Genomic DNA, 26422 nt, shown 5'->3' with positions numbered 1-26422 from the left:
TTCTGAAGTATTTGAAGAGCTCTAAAAACAGTTGTTTTAAGTAGTAGTTTATCCCTCCTACACATACTATTATACAATGCAATATAATTTTGCACCAGGTATTTAGAAAGTGTCATTTAAAGTATCCCATTGCTCTGTCCATCTCCTACTGTAGGATCACAAAATCTAAATAAGTGTAACTTACAACGTTTTACCATCACAGAAGGTAAGTGAGTGTTTTCCTCCATCTAACCTTCTTGGCCCATTGTTGCCATGCAGGTATCACCAAATCCATGTATTGAACAACTGTAAATAGGGGCTGGCAAGAGTAGTCATGAGATGGGCATCACTCCATGATGATGGAGAGTGAGGACAGGCTGAGTTTCTATCTGATAGAACAGGATGAGCAGGTGCATTACACTGTGTGCACTTCCCTAGCCAGTGTCAGTCTTTTTGCATCAGATTCTCTCCGCAATTGTCACTTTTCCTTTGAGACGCTGATCTCAATGCAAAAGGAATCCGTCAAAGTGAGTTTATATCTTTTATCTCCTCTCTAAGGTAATGGACGTTTGGGTAAAGTTCCAAGGGAGAGACAGAAGAACCTGGTAACAATTCCCAACTGTCATCTTTCTTACATACTGGGAAATATATATCATCTTATCCTACAGAGAGTAAAGCAGATTATTCAATATAAATAAGACTCTGTTTATGCAAAACAGCTGGAAGTGGCCAATTTCCTTATAATTTGAATAGAACCTTTAAATACTGTTATGTTTCTAGCTAACAAGTTAAGTAGCAATTACTTAAATACTGCAGCATTCTCAAACAAACAAAAAACCCCACGTAAGTCTAATTCAGAATACTCACATATATTTTCAACTCATTTAAAATTAGAATTCAAGTTGTTGGTTTAAATTTCCTAGCATTAGATTTAATAGCAATTTTATTTTTAAAAATGCACAGATGTTTAACCCTGAAAAGAGGTGAAAGTTATATTAAAATGTAAATAAGGAAGACACAAATGTATTTTTGGAAGAAAAGGTGTATTTTTGAAGGCATCTAGTATACATTTCCGAGTTTATCTTATCCAGAAGCTTAAAAGATTTTTTTTTTCAGTATTGACTGTGATTAGATTCTTCACAAGCTCAGGGAAATCTCTTTGCAGAAATTTGAGAGAATCTTTCTGACTCAGAAACTGCACTTGGTAACTGTCTCTTTCCTTAAGAATGCACTGGTTATAGATATATCAAATATTAAAACCACTTCATTAAGATAGAACTGGTTTGTTTACTGTCTGACCAGCAGGATCAGTTTCTGTATCGAAGAGATTCTGTAACATCTGAATATTGACTGCCAAGCTTTTGTTTTGTTTTGCTTCTTCATCACCCTCTAATTGTCAGACTATGGTAACATCAGTTGCTGAAGGAAATTTACATATTTGGGATTCAAGATGTTGATGCTGGGAAATCGCCCGCACGGTGGGTGTTAGGGGCTTCAACCAGTGGTTCTTGAATTTCTTTTTACTGTGTTTCATAGTAAGAATTACAATTGACATCACAATCCAGTATACATAAAGGGAAAATTTTATAAAATGTTTTGAAGCAAGGGTTTCATGAAATAGAGTACCATTTCATGAAATGGTACTTTCCCTCAGTAATGTGGGATATACTCTGTTCTCAAATTTAATCATTCCTTTATAAAAATGTGCTGATTGTGACTCTCATGGTCATGATTTGGGAATGGAAAACACTAATTTAATTTGCCTACACTTGTAGCAACCGTATGGGTGCCTCTACAATGGCTTCTGCATAATTTAAGCATTCTTTTCCCTCACATCAGCTCTCCCTTCTCTTTCTCTGTATGCTTCGTGGTTCTGGCCACTGTAAATATATTCTGAAGAAACTCTGAAAGGGGCTGTGGAGGTTTTAAAATCCTTGCTTTCCCCCAGGGAGCCTCTGAGTGCTATCCAGGCGGTCCCACTAAGGGAAGGGGGGTGTGGCCCAGCTCTCTGGTTGGAGGAAGAGGAAACAGAATTAACAGATGCGAGCCTCCTTGACAGTTTCTTCTGAGGTTTGTTAAGAGTTTCTGAGGCCAAGTATTGCTTGTTATTATTATTTTTATTATTAAAAATAATGTTGAGCCAGTTACTAAGTCAGGTTGAGTTTGGATGATAAAGATAAAAATTAACCCAGAGATCTAATACAATGGTGATCACTACTTAACAAGAGTAAATCAGAATACCTTTTGTTTGTAAACTACTTTTGCTCTGTAAAATGTTTTCATGCCCGTCGTCCCACTAAAACTTTGTGTGTGGTGGGAAGTGGGAGAACATTACCCTCTCCATCATAATATTAGGAAGATGGGGGTCCTAACAGATCAAGAGTTTTCTAACTATAAGTACCTTAAAAAGTGATGAACAATCTATCACTGGGGGCAGTTAAAGCAAGCTAGAACCAACTGTAGAGGATGCTACACAGGTAATTCCCAGACTGAAGGAGAGTTTGGAGGAGATGATTCAGATTATGTGGACCTTAATGTTTTGGGGTCACAGACTCTTCTGAGTGTGGATGAAAGCAATAGGCCCTCTTAGAAAAAGAAAATGCACCTAACCATGGCATTTTGCCTGTACTTTCCATGAGTTCCTGTATCTTTCAAACACATGGAGCCCATGTTGAGGACTTCTAGCACGGGAGATGTCTTCCACACTCTGTCACTAACTGGCTTTGCCTGAGTCCTAGGTGACAGAGCCAGCTGGTGACAGGACTGGACCTCAAATCCAGCCAGTCCAGGGCCTGTTTTATAGATCTGGCTTCCATGTGCCTCTACAATGGCTTCTGCTTCCCTCGAGCACAAAACTGCAAATTGATTGTAACCATCCTTGCAGTAGTTCTGCTCTTGACAAGCTCTGTGCCCGTGTACAAGTGAGGCCCTTAGACTATGAGCAATAGGACGGCCCAAGTCTTTGGTCTTCTCTCTGCGGAGGGTCTCCTCTGTTAGGTCCATAACCATTACACGACCAAAGACCATGGCTGTGACCATCTCCTTCTTCCTGTACTGGAAATATTTTCTCCGTCATGGGGTCTCTGGATTGGATTGTGTAACCACCCATTTAGTTTTGAGGTTACAAAAGTGTTGGTCATTGGCATGAACACAGTCCAAAGACAGGTCTTGTTTGGCCCATAAAATGTGTTTTAATTTTGTTTGGAATTTCCAACATTTAAAGTTGAGAGATTCATGCACAAGTTTGGATTTCTGATTTCTCTTTGAAAATGGGATTCTCTGACAACTTTGGTCTCACCTTCTCACAAGGTAACAGCTTATCAGTGCTGAGCAGGGGCTGATCCCTCTGAGCAGTGAAAGCCTCTAGTGTGCCCTCTGTTCACCCCCGGCTCACTTACTTCAGTTGTGTTCCCTGCTTGGTCCTGCAGGCGTCTGAGTTTTGGGCTCCTGATCTATACCTACTTGCCCTTCCACCCACTACCATTCTCCTACCTCACATCACCCAGGCTACCGCCTCTCTCTCCCTCACCGTTTGTTTATTTAAACACATTCTGCTTTGTTTCACAAAGGACTTGAAGCTGATTATATGAAATACATATAATAAAATAAAAAGACATAAGGTAATAGGAAAAACTGCCTCAGAAAATATTGATTAGATGAGGAGGTCGAGACCACGGGGGAAAAAGAGAACGTAGAAATCCAGGTCATTTGTTCTAAGCAGTTCCTACACTTGAGCCACAAATTGGCTCTGAGATTTTACATGTATCTTATTGTCTGTGAGAGAAAAACATATCAGTTTCTTAAGGGGAGCAAAATTTTTCCCGTAACTTGTCTCTAAAAGAATGTTTCCAACTCTTTGTGTTTAGGTGGGGTTTGTTGTTAAGGGGCCCAGAAAGTTGGTCAGTGAGAAGACTAATTACAAAATATATACTTGATTAAGAAGCTCTCCCGCTGAAAGTAATGTGAGCAAGGTAGTCAAGTTAGTTTACACTTTTTTACCTCTCTGATACTGGTAATACCACCAGGCGATGTCTAGGAAAAAGTAAGAAAACATTTTACCAAAACCACTCATCAAACAAGCAAAACACGCTTTTAGTTTCCATGGAAAGTCTGCTCTGAGGGTGTCCAGGTCGCCATCCAGCTTGACATATGCGAAGAAGTCTATTGTTAGCAGAGCTGGGACTGACCTTCTCCCATGGTCAGAACAGGTAAGAGCAACGGGTCACCTTGCGGTGCCCACGGCTCCCAGCAGGGAGCTCCTTGAGCACGTCCGCAGCCATGCAGCCCGAAGAGAGGTGGGATGGCATGGGGCAGAGGATGAACGGATGTGGATGGGCCTTGGAAATACCTGCATGTTTGATTGAAGAGTGGCTTATAAGATAACCCTCCACAACGGAGGCCCCATTGCCACGCTCTGCCACTTTGTGATTTGAAACTGCATTCTTGCAGGATTCTTTATTCATTCACTCAACAACTATCAATGAAGTACCTACTATGTGTATCTCAGTGAATGAAACAACCCTGTTCCCTGCTCTCATGGAGCTTACAGTCTACAAGTCTTTGCTTCTCTCTTTCCTTCTCAAGCTTGATAAGTAACACAGATGCAGAAGGGGAAAAAGGGCTACTGAAAAAATGAATTAGCACATTCGGATGAGTGGGCAGGGCGGTTGAAGGCAAAATCCCCTATTACACAGAATGTAAAACATAAGGAAAAACATCAGACCTGGAAAATCCTCCATTGCACGGTGGAGTAGGGTGGATCCAGGTCCCAGAGAGTGGGAAACAGGCTCTATTTGCTGCTCTCCTGCTGGCCTTTTTGGACCAATTTGGGGGTCGGCCTAGTTTCCTCTGTAGGCTATTATGTGAACTTCCTCCTGTCTTTCCAGTATCCCTGACTAAGAGTGCATATGGCAGACCAGCCACCACTTTAAGTGTGTCTTAGTCACTCCTTACCCACAGCCCCAGGCAGGAAAGCCTTATTTTCCTGCTGCCCCTAAAAGTGGTGGTATAGGTGGGTGTCCTTTGGTATTTCTGCTCTTGTCTCCTGACCTGAATCCCATGGGAGAAACTTATTTTGCTGGATTTAGTTGCCCCCTTTTATCACTCTGATAGGTAGCATTTGTATTTATTTGTTTTTCTAGTAGAGGTTTTTTTGTTGTTTTTTTTTTTGCGGTACGCGGGCCTCTCACTGTTGTGGCCTCTCCCGTTGCGGACCACAGGCTCCGGACGCGCAGGCTCAGCGGCCATGGCTCACGGGCCTAGCCGCTCCGCAGCATGTGGGATCTTCCCGGACCGGGGCACGAACCCGTGTCCCCTGCATCGGCAGGCAGACTCTCAACCACTGCGCCACCAGGGAAGCCCTACTAGTAGAGGTTATTTTTAGAACGGTTTTAAGTTTATAGAAAAATTGCACAGAAAATAGAGAGTTCTCATGTACCCCACCCTCACAGTGTCCCCTATTTTAACATCTTGCATTGGTGTGGTATATTTGTTACAATTGAAAAACCAGGATTGATATATTATTTTTAATTAAAGCCCATAGTTTACATTTGAGTTCACGCTTTGTGTGGTATAGTTCTATACGTTTTGACAAATGTCTAATGCCATGTATCCACCATTATAGTATCCTACAGAATAGTTTTACTGCTCTAAAAATGCTAGGGTAGCAGCATTCTTGCAGAGATATGTCTAAAACTATGGACTGAGCTTCTCTGGCATGCCAGGAATGTGACAGGTATTGGGAGACAGATGAAAAGATATAATGTCTGTTCATATGGAGTTCTTAGACTGATGGGTAGGGCACACACATAGACCAAGAATTACAAACTCAAATGCCAATATTAGTTGGTAGGTAATTTAGATGAATTGGATGATGTATGTACAGCCATAGAGAGTGGTGGGGACTGAGAACTGGCGAGCCATTGCCCCATGAAAGGGAAATAGCTGTTATGCAGCCAGTTGTTGTCACATAGAATTTAAGCCTGGTGAGTCCAGATCTTCAGATTTTTCAAGAGATGCTACTATTAAAAGATGATTTGTGTCCTGATTCCTAGCTGTAATCAATGAATTTAACATTTATACGTACAGCATGGGCCAAATATAATATTCCTGTTTGTAGAATATTGTGAATTGCTGGTCTGGAATTCTTCATTGGCAAATCATTCCAAGCAGTGTGGATATGGCTAAGACACTGGGAGCCAAGAGGAGGAAGCTCTTAACTAATGCCACTTGGATGGAGGAGACCAGAAGGGGCCGCAGGGAAGATTTCAAGGGGAGGTGATAATGTATTTGAGTCTTGAAGGAAGAGGGACAAAGGAACAGCATATGAAAAGGCACAGAAGCCGAAAAGGCCCTGGAATTGTAAACTTTCTTGTAGCAGAGCTGACCTCCCACTGAGAAAAGCTAGAAAAGGAGGATTAAGAAAATCACGTCTGTTTGGAGAGTTACCAAGATAGCCTGAACTTTAGAAGCCATGATTCTGGAGGGAAGAAAAACTCATTAAAGTGAGTCTGACAATCAATGCTGCTTTTTAACTCAAGTGCGTTTAAAGTGGCATGGGTAATGAGATTGAGAAACTGAGCAAAAATGGTCTGCTAAGCAAAGAATGTGAGCAGAACTCTCAGCAATCTGGGAAGACAAAAATTGGGTCAGTGCCCCAAAGACATTCGGGACTTGAGGGGCCCAGACTGGAGGGGCCACAGAGAAATGAGCCTGGTAGCTCTAGCTGCTTATTCCCTCAAGGCTTTTGCTAATGCCTAAGTGACACAGGTCAAGAGAAACTGAGCAAAAGCCACGGCCAAACAGAGCTTCGGGCAGGCTCACAGTGTTGGGAGTTAAGTGCTGGAGTTCTGGGTCTTCCTAGGAGGAGGGTTCCTGGTAAACACCCAGGCTTTCAGTTTGACCCCTAAAGGATTACATACTAGGAGCAAGAACAAGTTAGAAATAGATCAGGCCTTACAAAGATTGAAATCCAGCCTCAAGATAGCTCAGCCCCTGTTTGGATTAAGTTTATCTGCCCCTACTCTGTTACCTCCTAGAAGTTGAAGGCTCAGCTAGGTAGTTTACAGATTTTTTATTCTAATGTCCACTTTTCATTGAAAACTTGCCAGGCATATTAAGAGACAGGACCAAAAGAAACAGATAGAATATACCAATGTAGTAATAGATTTATGGGATTTAGATATTGGACCAATCGAGCATGGGCTTTAAAATAATAATGAAAGATGCTCAAGAAAATAGATAAAAAAGGTGAAGAATTCTACCAGAGGACCAGAATATATACAAGAAAGTAAGTTTAAAATTCTAGAACTGAAAAGTGTATTATACAAAATCAGCAACTAAATAGACCAATTTATCGGTAGGTTATGCACAGATGAAGAGAAAATTAATGATTTGGTAGATAGGTTGAGAGAAAAATATACTTACTGATGCACAAGAGAGAAAAAAATGGGAAGTACAGATAAGAGCATAAGACATGATGAAAAATTCTAACTTAGGTATAATTGGAGTTCCAAAAACGAAGGAGATAAAGAATGATGCTGAAGCAATATTTGAAGAGATAAATAAATGAGAATTTTAAAAATGGATATAGTAAATCAAGCCACAGATTCAAGACTACAAACCTCAAGGAGATAATCACAAAGAAAAACCACACTAAGAACATCACAGTACAATTGCTGAAGTACAAAAACAAATAGAAAATCTTCCATACAAGAGAGCAATCTTCAAGTTATAACCAAACCTTAACTAAATGCTGCTTGCAAGCATAAAGACACAGCAAAGGCAAAACTAAAAGAATGTAAAAGGATACAGCATGCAAATACGAATCAAGAAATCCTGTCATGGCTATTTTAACATCAGCTAAAATAAACTTTAAGGCAAGAAGCTTTGCTGGAGAGAAAGAGGGAGTTTTCATAATGAAAGGGGCCATTCACTAGGAAGACATAACAAAATTCTAAATTAGTATGCAATAAGAATAACTTGAGGGCTTCCCTGGTGGCGCAGTGGTTGAGAATCTGCCTGCCGATGCAGGGGACACGGGTTCGAGCCCTGGTCTGGGAAGATCCCACATGCCGCGGAGCAACTAGGCCCGTGAGGCACAACTACTGAGCCTGCGCGTCTGGAGCCTGTGCGCCGCAACAAGAGAGGCCGCGATAGTGAGAGGCCCGCGCACCGCGATGAAGAGTGGCCCCCACTTGCCGCAGCTATAGAAAGCCCTTGCACAGAAACGAAGACCCAACACAGCCAAAAATAAATAAATAAATAAATTAAAAAATTTAAAAAAAAAGAATAACTTGAAAATACATATAAAGCAAAGGCTAACAGACCCAAAAGGAGAAATAGCAAATTCATAAAGAATTGGAGATTTTAAAACACCTCTCTCAGAAACTGATAAGACAAAAGATCAATAAGCGTATAGAAGATATGAGCAACACAATGAACAAACTTGGCCTCACTGACACATGTAGATCTCTTTACCCAACAATCATAGAATACACACCCTTTCCAAGTGCACATAGAACACTTACCGAAATTGATCATCTCCTGGCTCCTAAAGCCAATCTCAAAAAAGCTCAAAGAACTGGAATTATTCAGAATGTTTTCTGTCCAAAGGGAAATTAAACAAGAAATCAAGAGTAAAGAGAAAACAAGGAAATCTCCAAATGTTTGGAAATCAAGCGACATGGTTCTAATTCCTAAGTGTCCCATGTATCAAAGAAGAGATCTCATGGAAATCAGAAAGTATTTTGAAGTAAATGACAATGAAAATATGACATATTGAAACTTGTAGGATGCCATTAAAACTGTACCCAGAGGGAAATTTAAAAGAGCATAACATACTCGAGCTGCAAATAATTTATGTGACAGTGTGCATGAAATTGAATGCTGTGCTATCTCTTTTATCATATTTTTCGTGTTTCCAGAGATTCATTTTTAATGTTGCCTAAACTATGTTCGTTACATTGGAGACTATATTAGTGATAGCATGCTGGCATTTGAAAATGTAATTTTTTACTCTCCCCTATACATAGTTTGTTGGTTTATTCTGGGCAACTTTAACACCATCTTTTGATTGACAAATTACCCCAAGGTAATCAGGGGTGAAGATCCTTGTTGGTGTCTGTGTGGAGCAGAGGGGGAAATAAGCTCCATTTGGACCCTTAAGTATAATCCTGGAAGCTGAGATTCTTACAGCCAAGGCTTAGAGGTGAGTCATAAGCTCAAGCAGATACACACACACACAATTCATCAGCTCTGAATTTTATAAACTTAACGATGAGTCCCAGGAGTGCTGAGCCTTGATAAAGATTTTTCTGAGTGTTCCAGACATTTTTTTCAGTCTTCTTGGTTCAATAAAACTCAAATCATGTTTTGCTCCAAGCATTGGTTCTCTTAATCTTGAAACCCTCCTGACCCTTTTAAACAAAATTGAATTTATATGTTTCTCATTCATTTACACCTTAGTCCTGAAAATGTTCTGAAAAAAACAGAGTCCTACCAAAAATAATATTTGAGTATTGCTACTTCCATCAGATGGGAGGTTTTCCAGATGAAATGTCTCAAAAAAAAATATCTAGGGCTTCCCTGGTGGCGCAGTAGTTGAGAGTTCGCCTGCCGATGCAGGGGCCACGGGTTCGTGCCCCAGTCTGGGAGGATCCCACATGCCGCAGAGCGGCTGGGCCCGTGAGCCATGGCCGCTGAGCCTGCGCGTCCGGAGCCTGTGCTCTGCAACGGGAGAGGCCACAACAGTGAGAGGCCCGCGTACCGCAAAAAAAAAAAAAAAAAAAAAGAAAAAAAAAATATATACTTGAAATATATATATGTATATATGTGTGTGTGTGTATGTATATATGTACATATATATATAGAGAGAGAGAGAGAGAGAAAGTATTTCAGTTCTCTGACCTTTCTCCTCAAATGGGGGTGTTTTTGAGGGTGGCCTTCAGATCAGCACACTGGGTGTGTGGAAGGGGCACGTCAGATGCACCTTGCACTTCTTGGGGGTGGTGGTAGTGGTAGAAATTGTCAGGAATGTAATGCAATTATTAAAAGTCCACAAAATCACTACACAGATTGTGATGTAAGTCACCGTTCTTTTGATTGTGTGGCAGTGTAACATTCACACAGTTTTCACCAAGAATGAAAAAACAAAGAAACTCCTGGGAAAGAAGTAAGTCACCTACATCCCAGGGTTGGCAGGAAGAAGGAGCCCTAAACGGTATTTCAGGACAAGGAGCAAGGCTACATCTATTAGGGACTCTTGTGTCCCCTCATCTCCAAAGCAAACACTTCTGTCCAGCTAAGCCCCCGACCAGGCTGCAGAGTAGAAATAAATGTCAGGTTCACTGCAGTCTCAGACACAAGCGAAAATCTCTATATAATGTTGTAAGTGGACCTCTTTGTCTGGAAAAAGTGTCCCAGGATGAAACTTTTGATGATTTATTTAGGTAGCTCCAGCAGTTTCTACAGCTCTAGGGGGGAAGTAGTTATATCCTGCCACCAGCTAGTATTCAGGAAGTAGTGGGGAAACCTCCCACCATGTCTCCTTTGGTCTCAGCTGGACATTGCTCGGAAGTTCCAGCACATGGGGACTGTCAGTTAATGAGCAGTGGCTGCCCTGCTTTGGGGACAGAGGGCATACTACACAGGATGAGTGGTTCTAGAATATTTCTGCAGGAAATCAGAGGATTACATGGGTGGGATTTTGTTACTTCTCTTGACTGGGAGGCTAAAATGATTTATTGCAAATGAGGAAGAGGAAAAAACAGTGTCTAGATGCTTTTAGTATTAAGATGGAAAAATGAAGGTACAGAGAGAGGCTGAAGGAATTACTCAAAGGAAAAGTAAAATTGCCATGTGAATAAGATTTATCTCAAGTTGGCATAGAATTTTCTCATTCATGGAAAGTCATTGGATCAAGGTCAGGCTAAGGTGTCAGTCTTTCAGTCTGCTTTTTGAAGAGTAGTTAACTGCCACCCAGATAACTTGACAACTTCCTGAGTGACGGTTTCCAAGCAGAGGGCTTGCTTTGATGCGCTGGTAAGTGTTTAACAACTGGCTCTTGGGGGAGTGGGGGAGAAGCCTGCTTGACACAATTTTCCAATATCCTTGGTGCAAATATTCCCATCATAGCCTCGTTCAGACTATCAACATGAAGTCACTGAATATGGATTTGGGAAGTGAAACCCATGATTCACCAGTATGACCTGACTCCATCACATTCTAGCTACTATTTTAGAAGAGCTGTCTTACGCTCAACTATCCCAAATTCGTGTACTAAAGACCTGAAAACCCGTTCAATATTCGTGAAATACTCAATTTCACAGAGTAGGTTTAGCCCCTGTAACCCAACCAAATAAACCCTTTCTTTGTTAGTGGAAAAATAAACTCCTGTATGCCATATAGAATAATCACAAGCAGGGAAATAATGGAGACTGGCCAAGTGAGCTTTCTCTGGAATTCAGTATTAATGCATCCTCATAGTAAGTGCCTGTCTTGGTGAGCTCAGAGAGCATGCTAATAGTTTTAGAATTGATCTAATCATCTCACTGTCCCTAGGAGGTATGTGGTCATTAGACTAATTTGAGTTATAATCATACCCATCTTGTAGCTGCGAATCTAAAGAGATAAGATATATAAAGTGCTCTCTGCATACAGCAGGTGCACAAAAATGTTATTCCCGCCTTCTAGTGTATTAAGATTGTGATTTTAAGGGTCATTCTCAACAGCAGAATCCAATAATCCTGTCTGTTAGACACTTTCTAGGTCATGATTACAACTTTTCTGATGGATCTAGTTAATTACGTGTGCTTCTCTTCGATATAGGAAAATTTTCTTGTTCTGTGATTTACTCTGTCAGATAGGCACCCAGTTGCCAGTTCAGGTTGGACGTTAACTAGCTAAAGCGAATATTATCATTCTATATTAACTGCAATGGACATAAGCAAACACAAGACTCTGGATGAAAGAGCTGTTAAGCATCTCGGTCTGCAGACAGCCAGGAAACAGGGCAGAGTTTCTGTGGGTGGTGGACACCAGAAATGCAGGGCCTGCGCTGTTAGCAAATAGACATAATAACTGCCGGTCATTGAGAAAATTTCCTGCCTCTTCTCCCTTAGAGTTATTACATGGCTCTATGCCCTCTGCCCTTAATAATACAGACACAGTGTGCCTTGCTATGGTCCATTTCGTAGCTGGAGAAGGGAATTGGATGTTACCCTCAACTGGAACAGGAGCTGCCAGATGCAAGGACTGCAGCCAGGTTGTCTGAGAATGTCTGCCTGCCTGCCCAGAGGCAGGGAGAAGGTGGCAAGGTGTCATCTCCAGGACTCAGCTCGGAAGCCTGTTAACCGTGCACTTAATAAATGAAGACTTGGCAGACACACCTTGAATTATTAATGAAGTTATTCAGCTTTGATTGTTTCCTTCTTTGGTGGAAAGGTTATTCACTCAAATGCCTTTGATTAGACTACACAGTACATCACAATTGGGCCTATTTTATGTGCAACTTTATGGTGATAATAGTTCTGTCTCATTTAGAAGCAAATCAGACGTTATGAACTTCGTGATTTATTAATGTTTTGATTTCTATAAATGTCAGTACATCTCATATCCCATCAGAGAGCCCGAGAACAATCAGTGCAGGGCCAATAAAAATGTAAAATGAAACCATCGTTAAGAAAGGAAAGACTGCCTGTTAAAAAAACCCTGCTGCCTCTCTGGATTGTTTCAGTATCCAGGTCATTACCACGAAGGCCTCCTCCACCCCCCAGCCCCACCCCTACCCCCTGCACAGCCCCACTTAAGCACAGCCTGCATGAGACTGTCTGGGGAAGCTCCGTCCTGCTTGTTTATTCTGTGTGGACCGAAATAAAACACAAGAGGTGAAGAGTCGAACCTGGAGGGGCCCCTGGTGCCTACCCCCAGACTTCTCATCCTCGAGAAAGCAGGATAAGGGGGTCCCTCTCCATCAAATTCACCCCAGTACAACCCACCACCTCTCTGCTGAATCTTCAGGATAAAGCCCAGATTCCCCAGCTGGCGTTGAAGAGTCTCTCCTGGGGGCCCAGTTTAGCTTTCCAGAACAATTCCCCACAACTACACGGCATGGATCTTTTGCAATAGCTGCAGATTCTACTGGTATGTGGACCCCCATCTCTGCCAAAGCATGTGATCAGCTGATCGCAATCCCAGGCACCCTTGAAACCTAAGAGCCATCTCCTCCGGGCAGCTCCCAAAACCCACCACATGGAAAGCTCTCGGTCTGTCCAAACTCCTGAAGCACTTCTTATCTCTGAACAATCACCCAGTAGCTATCAGAATCTACCTTTGGGTGTTGCAGTTTACATTTACAGGAGTGAGGTGAGGTGGAGTGGGGGTAGGGAGACTATGTCTTGTCCTTATTTTTGTTTTGTTTTTAGTATCCTACTATATGATGTCTAGTATCTGCTTTGCATATAGTAGGTGAATAGTAAGGGCTCATTATTTGCTAAAAGTGTGTAGAGCTATTAGGAGCTGAATGGGAATTACATTAAGAGTCCCAAGACAGCAGCCAAGACACTATCTGGAAAGCAGCTGGCTAATTTAGTGGCTAATTCCATCATTTGACAGTTTAGTTCAGAAATCACAATCTGGCAGTCCACGGGGTACAGTTGTTATCTCACTCCTTCTAAATGTGAATTTTGCCAACATTTATTTCACATAAAATATGGATTTTGGCTTCTCTCTAGAAATCTGAAGTTACAGCTCTGCAGGCCTGCATTATCCCATAGCACAACTGGCTGGAGCGGAGGAGAAGCTGCTCGCTCTAGACAGAGCAAGTGTACTCTAGTAAACCGCAGACCCTACTACTCCCTATTACCTCTCCAACGCTAAGACCAAGGGAGGGTTGTTATCTATCATCATTCATTTACATTAACTGCCTGAGTCTGTGGTCCTGTTTAACAGCCCCTCTCTCCTACCCCATACCATGTTTTTCCAAGTGACTTTTGTGTGTTTTGTGATATTCTAGAAACGTGACCGAATTTCATTTTTGGGGTTCCAGGCAACATGGAGAAAAAAAGGGTGCCCTGTGATTAGAGAGGACCTTTGTGCAGATTCAGGCTGTGTCCTTAGATGATGCTTCTGTGCTGCTAACATCACATGCATCAAGAATGGGGTTGACATACAGGTTCTGTTTCAGTACATTTCAGCCTTCTATTTTACAGAGCACTCTTCACATCGCTTAGCTCCTGTGAGATACGTGTTATATTATTTTCATTTTACAGAGGAGAAAACTGAGGTTCAGAGAAAATATTATTATTCCCTTTTATTAAGAGAAATGGAACCAGAGATCTTATGAGACATCCCTGAGGTTATCAAGATGGTGAGTAGAAGTGCAAAGACTAATTTCATCATCTGATTGACAGTCAGATACTTACTGGCATAAAGGACCACCCTATGGGTCTCCCCTGGGCCCACTCCTGTGTCTTTGTGTTTGTTCCTCTGTCTCAGCAAATCAGGGGCTACATTCCTCTACCCAAGCTTCTCACACTTTCTGCACTTGAGGATTTACAGAGCCCAGTCTGTGGCAGGAGGGAAGACACCAAGTGGCTTCAGGCTTTTTCTCCCCATAACTTCCCCTGCCTCAAACTCTGCCATCCATTTAGCATTTCTAATTTTGTTTCCTGTTTCTGAGTATGAGGGTAACCTTCACTATGGGTGACAAGTTGTAGAAGTCCCAGAGCATATGAGTTACGGAGAGGTACACTGATCCTGCCCTCTAACTTCACAGATATGGCTCCCGGGGCCCAGAGAGGGAACCGGACTTGTCCAAGGTCACACACTGGATTCCTGGCAGAGCAGGATTGAACTCAGGTCAGTCCTTCTGGCAATCCAGTATTTTTTTCACAGCACCATTTACTCCTTCAACAAATAATTACTGAGTGCCTACTAGATGCCAGTCACTCTTTCAGGCACTGGGGATAAAGAAGTGAACAGAGGTGGTGATGTGTCCTGTGAATGACGATAAAGCAGGGTTACAGGACTAGAGAAATGGGTCACGGGAGGCACTATTTTATACAGGGTGGTCGGGGAAGGTGGCAACCCAATTAGGCATCAGTAAGTGGGGAATAATGGTAAGCTTTGCCTCCAAAATAGTCAGGTCTGAATCCCAGCCCTGCCGCTTCATAGTGGACGAGCCTGAGCAAGTTCTGTATTCTGAGACTCACAGTGAAATGCGCACAGTACCACCCATCTCCCAGGCTGTTGGAATCAGAGGAACCCCTGCACAGAAAGCACCTGACTTGTAGAAGGCACTCAGTGAAGTCCCCTCCTCACTTTAGTGCAGGGGCCTCAGCTTTCTAATAGGTGTCTTTGCTTGGCTATGAGAGGGGTGCAACCTACAAAGAGCCCACATAACACTCCATTAGCCAGGGTTGGCCAACTGGAAGGCTTTTGTAGATTAAGAGGATGAAGGAGCCAGGGTTAATTAGCTGAGTTAGTTTGTGAATATGCATTAGTGGGTCACAGGGCTCTGAAGCTATTTAATCTGAGTGGTGGGTGGCAACTGCTAAGCTTGGAGCGATGCTTTGATGAAACTTCCCAGATTGGAGCTGTGGCTTGGAATTCCCAGCCCTTCTGAGAGAAACAGTATTTCTCATCATTAGACATAAGTCTCAAAGTGGCTTACAGTAAAGCTTAAGTTGGATCATAGAAGTCTTTGAAAATTAAGTCTCAAATATAAGAAACCCAAACAGCTTCTGCATGTGCCTTGTCTGTGAAGCCTTCCCAGGCCCCCCACCTTCATCTCGAGGCCTGATAAATTCTGTCTATAGCAGTCAATTCTACGGGATTACGGGGTGGGGACACTGCAGGAGAAGGCACACTTTCCTTTTCACTTTACAGCTTTGTTACCATTTGAAATATTTTTTTAAGCTATATGTATGGATTGCTATTATAATTTTAATGTTTTGGTTAAAAACATTACATTTTGAGTGGGATAATGTAAGTAGATGCCATTTATTTCATTGGGAAGCTGGTCCTAGTTAAGTCTGGCCCAGTGCAATCGGTGTTTTGTAGTGCAATGGGTCTAGTTGTGTTTGTTGTGATGTTTTTGTGGAATCAAAGTTTTTTCAAACAAAACATTATATTGTGATGGTCACTGGTGCTCATCACAAACTACTTTTGGTTCTCCTTCCAAGCACTTCCTGCTCCTTTGGATGAACTTCCTGCTCCTTTGAAGTTAGGTATGATCATGTGACTGGTGTTGGCCAATCCAATGGGAACAGGGGTGATGTGTGTCCTGGGGTGAAGGTAGAGATTAAGCGAATGATCTCTGAATTACAACTAAGCAAAGTGAAGGAAAAACAAAGGAAAGGTAGGGGATGTCATAGGAACTTAAACAGAAAGACCTAGCTGTAACTGCAGGGCTTCTCTGTAGCAGTCCAGAAGGCCGGGAAGGGGATGGCCAGGTGGAGAGTGAGGGCAGAGGGAAGGAACAGCCTCTCCAAGGAGTCTGCGGTGGGAAGAAGAGAGGCCTGCTCTGGGAGGTGACATCTGCATCTAGGAGATGACAGAAAGCCCCCCAGTACATCTGGAGGCTGGGACGTGGTGAATAAGGGACAGAGGAGTGTGAGGTGGGCATGGACCATATTGTGCCAGGCTTGGGGCCCATGTGAACAGTTTTAGGAGTGGCACACAGCAAAGCAAGTACAGTACAGAGGGTTTTCTCTTTTTGAGAAGCCAGTGGAGAGTTATGAGTTATAATAATCACCCAATGAGGGCTGATGTTAATCATAAAAGAACTGATGCATCCTTGACCCCTCCCCACTTGCTGGGACTGCATGGAGAGTGGCTTTGCAGTGCAGGTCTCTGCCTGATGGCTTTGCATCCTTCCTGTCCTTGCTGGCTCCTTGCAATAGAGAGCCTCTGTTAAACAAGCAGGACTGAGACCTTAGACTTGGTCCCAGCTCTCTGCAAGTGAGGGAAAGGGAGGAAAGTCTTTTTCTCCCTATCAGTTAATAATTATACCTACAATTTGAGATATTTGAAGTTTCAGCTGGAATGCCAAGGGGCATGGTTATTCCTGTTTAGAATGCCATAGGCTGAGTCAGGCTTGGCTGGAGACCTGACTCCATGGCGTCAAGAAAACTAAAGCTGAAGAAAATCTCCTAGGACTGTTAAGATTGTTTTCTAGCTAATCAGTAACTTCCTTCTTTATTCTTATGTTAGTTGGCCCATGACCCTGAAGGGGGAAACAGGTCCTAGTAGTTGTAATTAAAATGGAGAGATTAAATATGCAAAAGAGATGTAATAATTATTGAAGCAAAGTCTAGGAAGCTAGGAAGCAATGGGACCAGGATTAAGGATGTGGGTAACCCTGTACATATTTCATATCATTTCTCAGAAATATTCCTAGAAGTGGAAAAAAGAAGGCTTTATAAAATAGGAAATTTCTGTCTATCTATCTATCTATCTATCTACCTATCTCTAGCATATCACATATAAAAATTTTAGCAGTGGTTATCTGTGAAGGTTGGGGTTTGGATGGCTGTTATATGTGTATTTGTTAAACTTTCTGCAATGACTAAGTACAAAGTTCTAAAAAGGAGAAATCCATGAAGGTTATTTTTAAGTCGACTTAAAGAACAAATGTGGAACACCTCGGAAGCCCTGGTATTGGGGGTGGGCAGATGAGGATGGAGCACCTCTGGCTTGGGGAATCTTTGTGTAGCCTTGGCAACATGTTAGATTCATCAATCTCAGTTTTAACACTGGGAAACAGTAGAAACCATCTCTACTTTTTAGGGCTCTTGTGAGATTTCAATAAGTTGATGAATAAAGATGCAACTGGCATGGAGCAGGTGATAAACAGCAGGTGATAAACAGCTTCTGATAACTCTTCCCTGACCTATGAAGAAAAGAGACACAGCCCGGCTAGAAGCAGCGGTTTGGACAGGGTGCCCTCTAGTCTAGAGGAGGCATTTTTCAGATATCAGGGGGTGGGAATGAGGGGGGAGGGTCTTCCATTGGTCAGAATAGTAGCTGACATTTCAGAAGCATTTCCTAGGTACCAGCCCAGCATCTAGGGCTTCATGTATATTATCTCACGTAACCCTTCCCAAACCCTGTGAGCTACCCTTTTAAAGACAAAGAACCTGAGACTCAGAGATGTAAGGGAATCTGCCCAAGGCCACACAGTTAGTAAATGACAGACCTGAGACTCAAATCCAGGTGTGCTTGAGGCCAAAACCCATGTTCTTAACTGCTGTGTTATATTGCGTGAGCTTTATAACCACATCAAACCGGGTTGAAATCCCAACTTTGTCACTTGGATGTGATCTAACCCAGGTCTCATGGTCCTCACGGGGACTAAATGTGACAAGGTACGTGCACGACCTGTGCCTGGTGCCCAGGAGTGCTTGTCATGTGGCGGCTCCCTTGCTTCCACATCTGGGTCCCCAAGAGGCTATTCCCACAGCTTTTTGGTCTTCTGAGGAAGTTTCTGAAAGCTACGCTGCTGAAAAAGCAATTTTTTGCTGTAGCTGTGCAGATAGATTTTTAATATTTAATTAGGGAGACCTTCAGCTTGGAGAGAGGGCAGGACTTGTTATTAAATCCCTGCTGCTTGGTCTCCCTCACTTGCCCGTGGGATTATTCATTCATTTCCAGTCACACAATTTAATATTGCAACAGCTAATGGGGAGATGTTGATAATTTGTAAAACTGGTTGGTCCCGAGGCCACTGGAGAAGCTCCACGCCTGGGCCCGGTGTGGGGCTAAAGCAGATGCTATGGAGAGAGGGCTCCTGAGAGCTTCCTGCTTATTAGCTTCAAACATTCATGAGTGCCTTCTGAGAAGCCATGTTGAGAGCAATGAAGACTAGAGTGTTCACTGCACAGTTGCATCCTCAAGGAGTTAGGACGCCGGGACACCTGCATTCAATGCATTAAAGGGCTTTTGTGGTAACATTCATACCCAGGATTTGTTTTATTCAGGTACCTTAAGACACACAGACGTGAAAATGACTGTCATGAAGGAAGAATTTTATACTCACAGATCCCTAGAAATGGGAGGCACAGTATGCCAGTGCAGGGCCACACAGGGAAGCACCAGGGTCAGTCAGGAGGCAGAGCTGGATTAGAGGGGACAGCATGGTGCAGAGCCTTTGCTGGGGGTTTTGTGGGAAGGAATCGGCAAGGCAGGATAGGTGTGCTGAGAAAGCTTAGGATTGGAAAGTTTGAACAATGTGGCAGCCTCTGGGCTACAGGGGTGGTCCCTAGTTGTCTGGTACCTGGCCCTGGGGTGATTTAGGGCAGAGAGAATATCGGCTTGGTGTGTGAGAGTTAGATAAAGGAGACCGCTGCGGTCTGGGCTCTGGATTGGCTGGCTTGCATACAAAGGTACACGTGCAGAGTAGTCATCTGTTATCCCTAGGAATTAACTAGCTCTGTAGGGGGGCAGTCTCTCCAGGATGAAGGCCCCAAATGCCACAGCATCAAGAATACAGAAAATTAGAAAATATAGTCAATGGAGTTTGGTTCTGCAGTTAGATAGACATGGGTTAAAAATGCCTACTTTGACATTTCCTAGCTGGGGCATTGGGCGTGAACATCCCTGGGACTCAGTTTCACATACTCAGTATCTCCCCTAAGGACTATTGCAAAGGTCCAGCCTTCAGCCTGTAGGCTCAACCATACCAGTGGATTCTCTGCATGAATAGGCAGAAGGATCTTTGTTAAACAGTCATTCATAGAGCACCTAATGATGGAGTAGCTAGTACACGCCAGGCACTTTGACAGGCAATGTGATTACAACGGTGAGCAAAGGCAGATGTGGTTCTTGTTCCCAGTGAGGTTATGGTTTGGAGCATGGGAGACTTAACCTCAGAATCACAGACACAAATACAAAATTATAATTGAAAAGTTCTGTAAGGTGGAGCTATTTGATGCTATGGGAGGGAGTGGCAGGGGGCTGTGGTGTAGTGTAGGCAGTCAGGGAAGATTTCCCTGAAGGAGTGATGGTGGGCATGAAATCTAAAGCCATGGGAGCTCACTAGATAGGAAAGAAGGGGTGTGTGTGTGTGTGTGTGTGTGTGTGTGTGTGTGTGTATGTGTGATTCTAAGTGGTGGGGGGAAGATGGGGTGGAGCTTTTCAGGAATCTCTTGCATAGAGGCTGTGGGGAAGGAGAAGACAAAGTGGTCAAAGGAAATACATCTGAATATGTCCCCAACTTTAAAGCCTTTAATGGCTCCCCACTGCCCGCAGGACAAAGGCCATGCTCTTTAATGAGGTGGTCAAGGTCCTTTATGATCTGCTCCCTGCTTAGCTTTCAGGTTTTATCTGTTGCTTCTCTCCTACTCACTGTCACCCCGCTACACATCTACTCACTCTCTAGAGGTACTTGCTGTTCCCCCAACACAACTTCCTGGGTGACATTTTCATACCTTTGCATGTACTCCTGCTCCCATCTGGTGCCTGATTTCCTTCTCTCTCTGCCGGCGTATTTCCTGGGTCTCCTTCAAATCTATCCCATTGCACTGCACACCTCCACAGGACACTATTTAGACTACAGTGTGCATGGTGCCTGCTGGCGTTGTGCAGCCCTCTATAAAATGTCACCTCAAGGGCTACTTCCTCTGAAATGGAAGTTTTTCTGTCTTCCCCAGACAGCATCAGTTAAGTTCCCTCTCCTGCAGCAACCATCACCTGGCATGGTAAATACAGAAAGGCTTTTCTGTCTCTCTTGATCATGGGCTCCTTGACGATATGGCAAGTTCAGTCACTCATTTACCAAATATGTATTGTGCTCCTGTTCTGTGCCAAGTACTGTTCTGGGCATCAGCAACGTGGTCACAAATAAGTCAGACAAGTGCTCTGTTCGTCAGGACTGAGATGTTAAACAAATAATCACTCAAGTGAATTGCATAATTATGCAATTATGAGTTGTCTTAAGTGCTGTGAAGGAAAAGAGTGGTGGCAGCATGAGTCAGAAAAACCAGACGGAACCTAGTTTAAGTTTGGGGGAAGGAGAGTCTGCAGACATATAAGCTGAAAATAAAGATGAGAAAGCGGTAAAGAATTTCAGGGAGAGGGAATAGCATGTGCAAGGATCATGAGATGAGAACGAGCTTGGCCTTTTGAGGAACTCAGTGGAGGCCAAGTGGTGGAGCAGAATGATGGAATGATGGAAGGAGGACATATCAGATAAGATAGCAATTGGTCAAATCAGCCAACTTCAGGATTTTATCTTTAAAGCAATGGGAAGCAGAGGTATCAAGTTTATAATTGCCCCAAACTGACCTAATTAAGCTTAAAAGTTTTTGCACAGCAAAGGAAACCACTGATGAAATGAAAATATAACTTACTGAATGGGACAAAATATGTGCAAATGATATGACTGATAAGAGATTAATATCCAACATATATAAAGAGCTCATACAACTCAACAACAAAAAAATGAACAACTCGATTAAAAAATGGGCAGAAGAACTGAATAGACATTTTTCCAAAGAGGAAATGCAGATGGCCAACAGGCACATGAAAAAATGCTCAACACTGCTAATCATCAGGGAAATGCAAACCAAAACCACAATGAGATATCACCTCGCACCTGTCAGCGTGGCTGTCATCAAAAAGAACACAAATAATAAATGTTGGCAAGGATGTGGAGAAAAAGGATCCCTCCTACACTTCTGGTGGGAATGGAAATTGGTGCAGCCACTGTGGAAAACAGTATGAAGGTGTCTCAAAAAGCTAAAAGTAGAACTACCATGACTCAACAATTCCACTCCTGGGTATATATCTGAAAAAAAAAAACTAATTCGAAAAGATTCGTGTACCCCAATGTTCATAGCAGCATTATTTACATTTGCCAAAATATGAAAGCAACCTAAGTGTCCAGCACAGGTGAATGGACCAAGAAGACGTGGTTGACATATATATATGTATACACACACACACACACAATGGAATACTACTCAGTCATGAAACAGAATGAAATTTTGCCATTTGCATCAACATGGATGGACTCGGAGGGCATTATACTAAGTGAAATAAGTCAGACAGAAAAAGACAAATGCTTTATGATATCACATATACGTGGAATCTAAAAAGACAACGAACTAGTGAATACAACAAAAAAGAAGTAGACTCACAGATATAAAGAACAAACTAGTGGTTACCAGTGAGGAGGGGGGAGGGGGCAATATAGGGGTGAAGGAGTGGGAGGTATACACTACTGGTATAAGATAGGCTACAAGGATGTATTGTACAACATGGCGAATATAGTCAATATTTTGTAATAGCTGTAAATGGAGTGTAACCTTTAAAAATTGTGTTTAAAAACTGCCCCAAACCAGGAACTCACCCAAGTATCCATCAATGGTAAAATAAACAACAAACTGTTAGCATGGTCAAGCAATGAAATGCTGCTACACAGTGATAGGAATAAAATAACTACAGCAGCATCTAACAATATAGATGAATAGAGTGCAAAACCAAGTAAAACTAACCTAGGCTATTACAAGTCAGGATAGCGGTTATCCTTGGGGAGTGGAGACCCGTGAGAAGGAGATTTTGATTCTCTCTGGCAGAGAGAATCCACCAGACTTGCTGATGTAGTGGACAGGAGTGTGAGGGAAAAGGATGGGGGCTGACAAGGAAGATTTTCCAGGCTTGAACAATTGGAGGGATGGTGGAACTGTGCTGTGCAGTGCGGAAGGCTGGGAAAGAGCTGTCACGTTTCTCTCTGTCCCCTTGGCTCCAGCAAGGGGCTGTTACAGAGGCTGTGCTGGATTAATGCTGACTTACCTTTGGTTTGTAAGTCAATACCCTAATGATCAGCGCTGGGAGAACAGCTGGTTACCACCCTGTGTTCTACACCTTTCATCTTCTTAGGTTAGTTCAGAACTATTTGTTCTCTAAATTCAACAGCTTTTTGTGGAAGGGTTTATGCATGTTTGTCAAATGGAAAGAACATACCTATTCTCTTTATAGTTACCATGCCAGGTTATGGGCATAGGCACATATATGCAACAACTTCATATGTTCCTCATGATTCTAGATGTTGAGAAGAGAGGAAAGAACATTAAAGAGAGCCTCTCCCTGCAAGTTACTATGTTCAGTGCATTTCGTACCCTGCATTATACACTCCTTAAATAACCTCATGAGGATTACTTTATAAATACTCATTTTCTAGGTCATTAGGCCTTGGTTATTAGTCACCAAGTGACAGAGTTGGAATCTGAACTATGTTTGTCTGTTTGTTTTTAAAGTTTTATTGGCGTATACTTGATTTACAATGTTGTAGTACTTTCTCCTGTACAACACAGTGAATCAGTTGTACAAATACATATATCCACTCTTTTTTAGATTCTTTTCCCATATAGGCCACTACAGAGTACTGAGTAGAGTTCCCTGTGCTATACAGTAGGTCCTTATTAGTTATCTATTTTATATATGGTACTGAATATGTGTCAATCCCAATCTTCCAATTTATCCCTGCCCCCCTTACCCCCCAGTAACCATAAGTTTATTTTTGATATTGCCACATTGCTTCTATCTGATCAGGGATGAAGTTCTGGGGATCATGTGTCTTAGTGGGTGATGGAGGACATCTCCCCATCTCAGCCTCTGTGATGACAGGAGGGAGTCCTGATGCTTAGAAGGTGCTTGGAGACCTCCAAAAGAGAGCACCTCTCAGGTTCTGTTCGCCCTTCTTTTTTTACGGGAGCACAGGCTCAGCGGCCATGGCTCATGGGCCTAGCTGCTCCGCAGCACGTGGGATCTTCCCGGACCGGGGCACGAACCCATGTCCCCTGCATCGGCAGGCGGACTCTCAACCACTGCGCCACCAGGGAAGCCCCCTGTTTGACCTTCTTAAAAAAACATTTACCCATAATGTCTCTTTATAGGATAATAAAAATGAACCATCTGTGGTTCATTGGGAAACATGTCTCAGGCTTATTAAAAATATATGAATTTTTACTTTAAGATGGGATGGCCATCTTAAATTATGAAAAAAGGATTCAAAATTATAATCCAAAATGTATTATATATTATTAATTTATTTTTAATAGACATATTTCTTATAGATTAGCATTCTAATTATTTCTGAAAAAGTGGGCAGCAACGAGGTAGGGTTTCCAATTAAAATTGTCCTGAAGATAAATTGAGGTCTCTGGCTGAGAGCACTTCAGCCTTTTCCCCCATCTGGGAGTAGAAGCATCTGTCATCCTGGAAGGGCCAGGCTGGGATTCTCATTTGTGCTAGATTTGCCCCAAGAGCTTGAGGTTCTCCTCAGGAGTGGACTGGGGTGCTTCCAGCCATGGTTCCTGCAAAGGCACCATCCAAGAGCTGCAGGGGTGAGGGTGAAACCCATTAGGACGGAACTGTCTCCAGCCTGCCTCTTGCTGCCTCTCTCCTCCCAGCCATCTGCCCTCTCTAAGCCCCCTTTCTGCTTGCTAATCCCTCCTCCAAGCGAAAGCCACAACATGCCTGCTGCAGCCGTGAGGGCAGCTCTCATTATGTGATGACAGGAAAATTTATGGGTCTTTCAAATGCTTTATGTAATTGTAAAATCTCAGTATTTATAGTTTGATTTGAAGCTCAGTCACGTCAATTCAAATCAGGTCTGAGAGCCTCCTGTGGTCAGATGTTTGCATCTGTAAAGTTGGAGAAGTGAAAAGAGTTGGATGCTGCCCCCAGGGAGTGTGGCTTGATTCCATACCTGTCACACACTAGACATGTTGCTCCTGCAGTTAGGTCACCTGCCCAATGATGTTTCCTTGTGTGTGTTAAAGACTCTCGCTTCTCAGGGTCTTCCCAAGGATGAGGTGGATACCCAGGACACAGCACATAGTAGGTGTGCAGGAGGTGTGGCTTCTTTCCTTTCCCCTCCTGCCTATGCCTGTGTGAGGAGGTGGTGTGGTGAACTGAGCTCTGGGCCACCCTGCCTGGGAGTCAGTCTGGCGCCATCTTTAAGGGACAACATGTAGGAGGGCTAGCCTGACCCCTGGGAGGTTCTTCAGGGCAAAGAACACTGAACCACATCCCTCAACCCCTGATTCAGTGTTCTCTGCTGGGCTGGGCATTTCCATTCTCTGGGTTTTAATTCCTTCTGCAGTGGAAAGAGGGGGTGGGGGGATGGGGCACTGGATTTCTACTTTTCTAGCCTTGGGCAGTTCTCTCTATATTTTTAGTTATTAATCAGTTATGGATCTAGTCTCCAGAAACTTCTCTAAAGTCACCTTGAGCCTATGCTATTTTCAATTTATATTAATTTCCTCTTAAGATACCAAGTTTCATTAAGTTTATTGGCTTTGGTAAGTCAAATTTCTTTTAATCGGTCCTAGTTTACTTCTTTTACTCTAATTTTAGTATATTTAGGATTTGCTCAACATTTCTTTCTTCTTTTTTAACATGTAAGCATGTCCACACTCTCCATATTCAGATTTTAGGGAAGAGAAGACTTACATAAAAGAAGTTTAATGAACTCCTACTCTGTAAGTTAATGAATTCCTACTATAGGTAAGGATATGCTAAGTACTTTCCCATTTGTTAATCTCCTTTTATCTTCCCATCAATCGTGGGAAGTAATATTAGTATCCCCAGTTCACCATTGTTCACGTGAAGTCTCAGAAAGCTTAAGTGACTCTCCCAGGGTCCCACAGAGAGTAAGTGCCTGCGCTGGGATGCGGCGCTGGGTCTCTCTTTCCGTGAGGTAATATTGCTTACACAATGTGGCAACAGAATGTTGCAATGTTGTAATGTTGCACCCAGCTGCTTTCTGCCTTCCTTCTCCTTCTCCTTCTCTCTCTTTACACATCGAGAGATGGAAGTGGTTATTCCTGGAGCTGTTCAGCATTGACTCTTTGCTTCTCCAGACCTGGAGGGGTTTTTTTGAAGCCTCCATGTCTTGTCTGAAAAGGACTGGAGACTCGAGAGCAGGGGTCCTCCAGGGCTCCCATCTAGCAGCCCGCTTCTTTTCTGTTGCACTTGGCTTCTGTGGGATCTTAGGATAAAGCCATCGCTGCTGCAGCTTAATGCAGACCTGGCTGAACAGCAGCCCATACATTTAATACCATGCATGTTTAATCGCATCTGGCCAATGAGTGCATTACAGGTTTGGGGATCTTTACTTAGGTGTTTCTTGGGGAAAATTGAGGGCATGTATATCAAGCAATTTTTGAATTATGTCTCTATTAGCATCTGTGAATATCTCCCCAGGGGAGCTAAGAAAACTCTATTAGCTGAGCATTTTAAAACAGGATTGGAGGAAGCAGTGGGGGAATATCCCATAGGAACAATAACTACAAACAGCACTTCCATGTAAACAGGTCTTAATGTGCCTTCTATATTGCATTCCTGAGAGTGAGGCTCCGGGGTGGTATCTCAGTGCCCCCTCCAGGACTGCACCCCTGAAGTGCTGGGAACTGAGACAGAAGGCTCAGGGGGCCCTGCT

At 42.9% G+C, this 26422-nt stretch overlaps 1 protein-coding gene across 5 annotated transcripts in view; it reads right to left on the bottom strand.

Moving 5' to 3' along the window:
* Positions 1–26422, bottom strand: part of KCNIP1 (potassium voltage-gated channel interacting protein 1) — a gene marked incomplete at both ends in the record, with an annotated part of 357480 nt that overhangs the window by 11809 nt on the left and 319249 nt on the right. For 2 of the 5 annotated variants that reach the window (XM_079918443.1, XM_079918446.1), the window contains one exon: positions 3979–4011. The exons of the other annotated variants lie outside the window; for them this stretch is intronic. In XM_079918443.1, coding sequence (XP_079774569.1) covers positions 3979–4011 — 33 coding nt within the window. The remainder of the gene's footprint in view (positions 1–3978; positions 4012–26422) is intronic. 5 annotated transcript variants of the gene reach the window in all.

Source organism: Stenella coeruleoalba (genome assembly GCF_951394435.1).
Source record: "Stenella coeruleoalba genome assembly, chromosome: 3".
Lineage (NCBI taxonomy): Eukaryota > Metazoa > Chordata > Mammalia > Artiodactyla > Delphinidae > Stenella > Stenella coeruleoalba.
This window is presented reverse-complemented; position numbering and strand designations above follow the sequence as displayed.